A 10021-nucleotide genomic window follows, 5' to 3' on the forward strand; every position below is an offset into this window, starting at 1 on the left:
GGAAATATAGTGTCTAGTGCTCAAGTCCTTGAATGTTTACAAATGAATTTGTGTTTAATTGATCATTTGAGTAGTTTTAATGAAATCACGTTTTTATATTTCATGCTACTGATATGAAAGACATATTTTCTGTAAATTATATGTATCAAGATGAAATCCTCTCGAAAAATTAATAACTTTAGGCTCAAGAATCGTTTGATTTCGTTTTGTGATGCTTCCGACATGATTAATTGTAGTTTCAATATATTATTGCATGAAATCCGAATATTTGGAAATATTTTCTTTGTGATTGAGTTTGTGAACTGATAACCAAATGATAGGTTATTAAAAATTACACATTTTAGGCTTAAGAATCATCGAATTTCGTTAAGAATTGCTCTCGTTATGCTTATTTGAAGTTTTGACTTGTTTATGCTTAAATCCGAATTTTCTGGGCAAAATACTTTATGATTTGAAATGTGATTTGTTTACCATCTGTTAGATAATTAAAAATCACTCAAGTTAGGCTAGGATATCATGTAAAATGGATACGTATTGCTCATGTTATGTTTGCTCGAATATTGGTTATCTGTATTGGCTTAAAATGGTTTCGCATGCATTAGATTTGGTCTAACATGAAGTAATTGTTTTAATGCTTGAGCTTCTAATAAGTTGTTAGATGAATTACTCTCAAAAATTAGTTAAATTTTCATATGGATATTGCGTAAATTGGGCGAACAGGTCGAAAGTTAGGATTAAAATAAGGTACCCTTCGGGATTGGCTGAAAAAGTACGTTTTGACACGATTAACGAAGAGTAATTAAAAATATGGGCTGATAGGATTGTAGACATCGAAAATCTATTGAATTTAGACTCAAGAATCGGGTCATTTCTATTTTTCTTGAACTCTATACACTCGTTCAAAGTTTTGTACATTTTTATTATAGTGCTGTTAAAAACTGATTTGACCAACGTGTGCGTTTGCGGTTGCTGGGGCTGTTTTGGGACAGAACAGGTCATGGGAAAAATTGTACAAGTTCTTCACTTAAAAACGCCGCATCTCCAATTGGCGGTGACTAATTTGGAGTTGCGATGATTTTTCTAAAAATCACAGAAATTGCTGCTGTAAATACGATTTTAAACGTGTGTTTTTGCAAATGTTTCGGGTTATAAAAATAATGACCAATGCTAGAGACTTGAGACTTTTTGTACGAACTTAATACACTTATATTAACTATTTCATATAGTGTGGGGTGTTCTAAAGTGATAATTTTGTATAAGTATAAACCATGTAATTTAAACCGTCCGTTTGAACACTTGACCCATTTAAGCCAAAAAGTATCGAAATGAGTAACGGGCAACTTGGACACATCCGATATATCAATTTAAGTAAGTTTGAAGATTGTTATGTTTTAAAAATGAGTTTTAGCATGTTTTGGTCAAAATGGGTACTTATGACCCATTTAGGTCATACGCGTCTACTTTGACCCAAATGTGAAATTTTGAGAAACAAAGGTATGTAACACGTCTATAATATCATTTTGGACTTGTGACATGATTTTTTACATGCTAAAGTATTATGGTTTAGAATTAGAGATGTCAATAAAAAGTTTTACTATTTTAGTGAAAGTGTCAAAATGACTCTCGGGCTCACTTTATAGGCTCGTAAATTGTAAATGATTAAGTTATGGTGAAAACTATGAATTAAGTCAGAAAGTAGATATGAGAAGCTTCAAAATGATATAAGATATGTATGATTTTGTCGAGTCTAAACTGGTTTAAAATGAGCATGAAAACAGGATGTTGGAGCTGACTTTTAGTTTTGGTAAAGTGTCAAAAATGACTCTTGGGTCTACTTTGCGGACTCGTAAGTTGAAATCAGTTAAGTATGGATAAAAACTATTAATTGGTATTGAAAGTATTTACGACAAGATTTAAAACTATATATTATATTTATGATTTGTTTGAGTCTAAACAGGTTTAAAACAAGCGAGAAAATGGACAATCGTTGCTGATTTTGACACCAGCATTTTAACAGCATTTTATGTTTCGGGAGACTGTTTTCGCTAGATCATAACTTTAAAACCGTAACTCCGTTTTTGTCAAATAAACTGTCTATAGAAAGGTGGGATGATACACTTTCCAATGGTCATGACCTAAGGTATTATATCGAATTTGGTAGAACCCGGAATCAGCTGCAAAATACTAAAAAATACATATATTTAAATAATATAAATTTTTCTACGTAAAAATGAATAACTTAAGTTTGACCTATGTTTGACTATTTGACTAACTTGTGTAATTTTATGCGGTTGTTGACTTGTGTTAACCATGTTGACTGTGTTTGACTTGCGTTTGACTTACATTTGACTTACTTTGACTTGCGTTGACTTTTGTTGACTTTTGCTAAATTTTGCTAAATTTATGAGTCGGACTTGAGCAATAGGACTATTCTTACCCTATGGACAGACCTAGCTTATTAGACACCTATTGACCAACATATGTTCTCTAGGTTGAGGTCTACGATTACTTGCATTCCGATTTTCGGTCACATCTCTGTGATTTATTTCTGAAGTTGTCAGGTGAGTTTCATTTGCTCCCTTTTTAATTGCTTTTGAAATCTATATTTTTGGGCTGAGAATACATGCACTTTATTTTAAACGCAATGGATACAAGTACATACTAAATTCTACACCGAGTTTGAACCGAAAATTCCTTAACTTTGGTAACTAGTAGCTGTCGGTTATAAGAACTGGTGGGCGCGAATAGTTGTATATGGATCCATAGGGCTTGACATCCCCGTCCATTCCAGGTATAGAGACCCTAGCCTGAACTATAAAGCGGACATATGCTATTTGAGTTTAGTACACGTTGGTTTACGTGTATTGTACATGTTGGTTGCATATATGTTAAAACAGGGGTACTTATTATATATACGTTAAGTTTAGTTACCAGGGTGCTCAATTTCGTAGAATATTTTGATAAACGTTTTGGATGAAACAACTGAAATCTTGTGATCCACCTTTATATACAGATTATGCGCAATATTAAAACTATGAACTCACCAACCTTTGTGTTGACACTTTTAGCATGTTTATTCTCAGGTCCCTAGAAGTCTTCCACTGTTTGCTTATACATTATACAAGCTAGGTGCATGGAGTCATACATGCTTTATTAGAGAAAACTTTGCATTCACAAAATCATCACCATGTATCTTATTTTGACTGCATTGTCAATGGATGTATTATTGTAAACTATTATTTACGGTGATTGTCTATATGTAGAAATCATCAGATGTCAAAAACCTTGGATTTAGATATTCATTTACGGTGTGTCTTTTCAAAAGAATGCAATGTTTACAAAACGTATCATATAGAGGTCAATACCTAGCAATGAAACCAGTGAATAACATACTGCGGCAATAGCGATTTTGACGGGTCGTTACAGGATTAAAGTGATTAACGAAGCATTACACCCTAACGTGATATCACCGCTACTCCAAAACCATTGAATTGCCTTCATAGATACTCTTTGATCAAGTCCCAAAATTTATGATAAAAATAAAAGTTAAAACAATCAGGCCCAGGCACTTTCGTAACTCCACAATCTTTAATAGCTAGCCATAACTCTTCTTCAATAAAAGGTAGTTCTAATGAAGATGCATCTTCCTGTGATATTTTCGAAGTCTCAAAATCATCAAAATCAAAACCACTCACGTTCGGATCTTCATAAAAGGATTTGAAATGTCTAAAAACTTCATATTTTATGTCATCCAGGTTTTCTTGCCACGATCCGTTGATGTGTAATCCTCGAATATTATTTTTGTTGCATTTTCTTTTAATTATCGAGTGGAAATATTTCGAGTTTTCATCTCCCTCGACCGCCCATTTGATACGGGCTTTTTGTTTTAACATGTTACGTTTCACATGATCCTTTTCAATCCAACTGTTTCTATTATTTAACCACTCATGTATTTCGGTATCCGTAAGGACTCTCTTTTTTGCTTCGACATCCCAAAAGTTACACAGCTCGTTTAAATGTTTAATTTTTGAATCCAACTTACCGAATGAAAGACTGCTCCAGTTTTTAAGCTTGGATTTAACATTTTTCAGTTTAAGTCTGAAAGTAGTGTCCGGCCTGCAGGGGGCAATCGGGAGTTTTGAAGCATCGCTAATTATTTGTGCAGCCCCATCAGTGTCTAACCAAGAATCAAACACCCTCGTAGGCTTGGGCCCAGAGTCAAACTGCCCATTTTTAAGTAGAATAGGAGTATGATCCAACAGTTTCCTATCTAGGGCGGTAACAGATAAGTCATTCCATAGAAAAGCAAAATTATCGGAGACAAGGAAATGAACTAATATACTAAATTGCAACCCTTCATCACTAATTCTTGTAAATTTACGGCCCGATAGGGGAATTTCGATCAACCCATTATCATTGATGAAACTGTTAAATCTAGATGTACGTCGTGAAATGAAGTTTGTGTTTTCTCTTTCGTTTATATTCTTAACCTCGTTAAATTCCCCACAAAAAAACCACGCAGCGTTATCATAAGATAAGAGCTCATTTAAACTATCCCAAAATCTCTTCTTTTTCATATCACTATGGGGTCCATAGGCATTGAAAATCACAATTTCCGAGTCAAATTTAGAAAGCTTACCTTTTAATGCCTATGAAGAATTCACCCTCCACCGCCCGATCCACATGAAATATGCTTGCATCCCAAATCATCAAAAGCCCCCCAGATCTACCAACACTTTCTTTGACCGCATATTTAACACATTGAGAACCCCAAACGTTTTCGATCCACAGGTCACTGAAGTTTTTGCGTTTAGTTTCCTGAACTGCAGCGATTATGGGTTTCGCATCGTGAATTAATTGCTTGAACCACCCTTGTTTACCATCTTGATTGAAACCGCGAATGTTCATAGATAATATCTTCATTGGAAAATACTAAGATCTCACGAACATGAAGCGAATGAAATTTAGGATTCTTGCACTACGTTGAACCCAAGAAGCCTAGCGAAGTCATATAGATTGACACTAGCTTCTTAATCGTCATGGTTGGAAGCCTCAATGTGATGCACTTTCTTTGATTTGGAGTGTAGGAGTTCTTCAATCGTGGGTGAGTGAGGGCGTTTCGAACCACTTATACCACTAATCAATGCCTTTTTCTTTTCCCTAGCAATCTTTTTGGCATAGTTTATACGAGAAGATGCTTGCCACTTACGAAATTTATGCCAGGTGAACCCAATATTGTTCTTGTTTCTGCTACAGTTTGATGGATTTGAGGTAATACGATTCTTAGTTTTGATTGTCACACAAAACAGATGATTTAAACCCTTTAACAAAAATTTGTTATTTGATCTGGGCTCCCATTGATTTCTTTATCCCATAAGTTATTTGGTAGCCCGCAAGGTTGGGGCCTAAACAATTTAAGCCCATTAGCAATGCCTTCCATGAATTTATCTTTAGCTTGGTCACCATTATTTGATGTTGCAGGCCCAGTGGGCAGGGGCCCAATGTCCCTCAAACCATTGGATTTAGCAGCATGACTTCCCGAATTCGCTGTTGAGCTGGGGTCCACCTGATTATCACTCGTATCACGTGTATCTTGAACATGTGTGCTCGAGGTATCTTTTCCATAAATGCCCTCATTATTAGGGTTATTGGAATTCGTAGCTTTTTCGTGACATGAGAAAAAGACCCTTCAGTTTCTACCCTCATCGAACCGACATTGTTTTCCGGTGAAGATGTCGAAAATTTGATCGGTTGTTTTTCTGGTTGAGCCTCATCATCAGAGGAGAAAGAATCATCTTCCACTATATTATCAGAACCACATGAATTCATGGACTTATTCTCATCTTCGTCTGACTTAACATCTTCTAAATCCATATGGATAATACTGTGAATATCTTCAAAAGCATGAACAAAAAAATCAACATTACCATGATGGATTAGAACGGAATCATTAATTGGTTCAGGTTGAAAAGTAGAATCCTTCCAACCGTTAGGTTTTGGGTACCTTCAAAGTGACAGTTTTCTAGCTCAACAACAAAACCCCATAAACTTCCAATTTTTGAAAAGGTGTTTTCATTCCACACTGGGACAGGAACACCGTAAACTTCAATCCACGTTAATCTACCCGGGTAAATATATGAATTATCCCACCTCCTCAAATTTTGAATCCATCGTTTGATGCCATGATGTTCGTTCTCCATAATATTGTTACACGCCGTTTCATTATCGAAAATCATAATAACCTAGAGTCCACCTATGTATTTGATATTAACATCACTAAGACCTTCAACTTCACATAAGCGTTTGAATTTTTGTAGGATCCCGTAATTAACTGCCTCTCCGACTAGCAAAAAGGAGAGTAGGCTGTTGTTATCACCGTTATCTTCGATTGTAAATGAACGATACAAGTTGTCAACATCAGTTTCCTCATTTTGCCTTTTGTTGTTATCACAGGTTTTGCAATTCGTTGTTTCAGATCTACCTTCGTTAGCAGTATGATTGTTGTTTTGATGGTTCATACCCATAGGATATGCATCAGCGGGTGTGGGATTCGATTCTTCATTAGGGTTACAATTGGTGCTTACACCCGCCTTGGGTATCTCTTTCCATATTCTAGGGTTTTTATTGTTTTCCTTGGATATGTTCATCCTCCATACTACTTCCTCCTTCATCACATTCGCTTTACTTCTGTGCTCATTGTTGTTAAAACCATACTTATTACTCGTTGATTTATCATTCCTTTCTCTAGCCTTGTACGCCCTTAAACCCTAACCTAATAATTGCATTCAATTGAGTTTAGCCAACATAGATTCCACGTTTTTGACACCTTCATACCTGTGACGACCCGGAAATTTCCGACCAAATTTAAACTTAATCTTATTATGAGTTCGACACGATAAGCAAAGTCTATTAAATTGATTCTCAAAATTTTTGAACTATTTTATGAAATCATTTGACCTTTGACTATTCCCGATGATTCACGAACAATTGTTTGTAAATAAATATGTATATATATAAATGAAAGGTTATATTATAATTTGAAATTAAAAAATATAATTTAAACATTAAAATTAAATTTGTAAGATAATATACAGAATAATTAAGTTGATATTAAAATGAATTTATATATAAAATATATGATTCTATATATAATTATGTAATATAGATATAGTGTATAAATGTTCAATTATACATTAAATATAATTAGTAAATATTACATAAGTAATAAATTATAATATAAATATATTAAATGTAACTACAAGTTAAAAATATAATAGTAATGACAAATTATATTATTACTAATTTCATATTATTAATATCATTATTAGTGATATTAACAAATGTTAAATATTAAAATTTTAAGATTATGATTATCAAAATAAATACTTAAAAATATATATTACTATAAGAATGATTAAAATTATTATTTAGTTAAATATTATTGGCTATTATGATTAATAATAATATTATTATTATTATTATTATTATTATTATTATTATTATTATTATTATTATTATTATTATTATTATTATTATTATTATTATTATTATTATTATTATTATTATTATTTTATTATTATTATTATTATGATTGGCTATTATGATTATTATTATTATGATTATGATTATTATTATTATTATTATTATTATTATTATTATTATTATTATTATTATTATTATTACTTTTATAATTATAATTACCATTATTATTAAAGTCATTATTAATTTATCATATAAATAATACAATTTATCATTAATATTGTTAATGATTGATTATTATTATCATAGTTGTTAATGTTATTATTAATTATTATTATTATTGTTTATAAAATTATTATTATTATTAATATTATTATTACTATTAATCTATTTAATTATTTACTAATATCCATTATATATAATCAGATAAATAATTGGGATCGGTTTAACGTAGCAATTAGACTGTTTTGGATTTTGTTTATGTCTCCTAAATCGTTATATATAAAAATCGATCGTACCAATTTGTTAAAGATCACAATCGAATTTTATATTTTTTTATTTTATTTTCCTGAAAGAATATTTTCTGTGGAGCCAATCGAACTAGAAAACAAATGTTAATTGAGTCACATTAGCTGAGATAATATCTATTAACCTCTATATAATACTCAGCAAGTGTAATTCGATTTAAATCAGAAGAATCAAATTAAAATTTAAAGAACAGTCATGATAACCTCTGTTCTTGACAAATTTTTCAAAAACATCGAATTTGAGTTTAATTTCAAGATCCTTTATTGCAGTTAGGTTATAAAGCTCTCAATCGAACTACATGTAAAGTTTCATATCCAAATTCTTTATATCAAACTCTAATTTTGGAGTCAAAATTATAAATTCAAAAGTCAAACAATTTGTTCATGGGGAAATTCGAGTTCGTTTTTACGTTTTAAGTTAAATTAACGATTCAGATAGTTTCTAATAATGAATTGAAACCTTTTTCATGAAGTAATCGTGGTTTATAACATCCTCTATATTCGAAATTGATTTTGAGTTTCAAAACGGGTTAAGACGTGTTCTTTATATTCTGCTACTGCATTTTTTTTCTGTTTAATCAATTCAACAACAATTGATTCTTTCTGTTTTAATTCAAGTCATAAATCTAATTAGGAAATTAGTTGATATGAGTTGTTTGGGTACTTGGTCGATCCAGTGTGGTGTAAAGAAGAAGAAGAAAGAAACAGATTAACATGGATTAAATAATATTGTGTTCTTATAAATTCAGAAAGATAGAAATAAGACGAGTGGTTGAGTGTTGATTCGGGTTAGCGGGAGGTCTCAGGTTCGAGCCCTGGCAGTGGCGTATTCTTTTTAAGCATGTCTTCAAAGGTTCGTGAATCCAAGGCCAACTCTGCATTGTTCAGTTTCGTCGTATGAATATTTTTACTACAATATATTGTATTGTGAGTTCATTTGATTCTCTTTTACTCTTTATATTTTTGGGACTGACAATACATGCGCTGTTTTTACAACTGTTTTATTAAATGCCTTTGAAATCTATATTTTTGGACTGAGAATACATGAGATGCTTTTATAAATGTTTGACGAGATAGACACAAGCAAAACATTCCTCGAATGAATTATTATACAGACAGAAGTTCTGTTGATTATTATTGAATTAGTTGGACGTCATAATTGCCACTAATTGATGTGAATATTTCCCCTTGATTATTATAGCTTGGTAACCTAAGAATTAGGAAACGGGTATGGCCCCTAATTCACGCGAATCCTAAAGGTAGCTACCGGGTTTAACACCCCTACCCAGAATGTTCATTACACGGAAGAGCTAGTGAGCGTGGTGTTTAGTACTTCGAGATTTATATATTTATTACAGACTGAAAGTTCTGTTTATTTTGGGAATATTTATGATGCGCATTAAATGTTAAGGTCGGTTACCAAGCAAAGAAAGGAAAGTGAATGTTATATATCTAGAGAATGATTTTTATACACAGGTTATGTGTATGATATTTTGTACACGAGATATGTGTACGGTTATTAAGCATTTTGAAAAATGATTTCGTACACGAGATATGTGTATTGTATTTAAAGGAAATCGCATGTACATTACAGGTGGGTGTAGGATTCGGAGCCCATTTGTACCATGCACATTTAAATCTTGTGGTCTATCAAAATTATGAATTTTTATTGTTTATGATAAACCTATGAACTCACCAACCTTTTGGTTGACACTTTTAAAACATGTTTATTCTCAGGTATTAAAGAAATCTTCCGCTGTGCATTTGCTCATTTTAGAGATATTACTTGGAGTCAATCATGACATATTTCAAAAGACGTTGCATTCGAGTCGTTGAGTTCAACAAGATTATTATTAAGTCATTTATAGTTTGGATATATTATGAAATGGTATGAATGCCTGTCAACGTTCGTTGAAATGAAAGTTTGTCTTGTAAAAACGAATGCAATGTTTGTAAAATGTATCATATAGAGGTCAAATACCTCGCAATGAATCCAATTATTATGTAACTTTTAT

General features: G+C 32.1%; 1 protein-coding gene across 1 annotated transcript; it reads right to left on the minus strand.

The window, feature by feature from the left end:
* Nucleotides 1-3497: 3497 nt before the first annotated feature.
* On the minus strand, nucleotides 3498-4923 carry LOC139899953 (uncharacterized). The gene is made up of 2 exons (XM_071882775.1): nucleotides 4640-4923; nucleotides 3498-4581 (listed from the first exon to the last, which is right to left on the minus strand). The coding sequence occupies exons 1-2, from the start codon at nucleotides 4921-4923 to the stop codon at nucleotides 3498-3500; spliced, it is 1368 nt and encodes a 455-aa protein (XP_071738876.1).
* Between the last annotated feature and the right edge of the window lie 5098 nt (nucleotides 4924-10021).

Source organism: Rutidosis leptorrhynchoides, chromosome 3 (genome assembly GCF_046630445.1).
Source record: "Rutidosis leptorrhynchoides isolate AG116_Rl617_1_P2 chromosome 3, CSIRO_AGI_Rlap_v1, whole genome shotgun sequence".
Lineage (NCBI taxonomy): Eukaryota > Viridiplantae > Streptophyta > Magnoliopsida > Asterales > Asteraceae > Rutidosis > Rutidosis leptorrhynchoides.

Excerpts from the sequence above, each read along its gene's own strand:
- LOC139899953 (XM_071882775.1), bottom strand. The coding sequence starts at position 4,923 with ATGAAGATATTATCTATGAACATTCGCGGTTTCAATCAAGATGGTAAA. Across the intron at positions 4,582-4,639 it reads TTCTTCATAGGCATTAAAAG|TGATATGAAAAAGAAGAGAT; the intron begins GTAAGCTTTCTA and ends TGGACCCCATAG.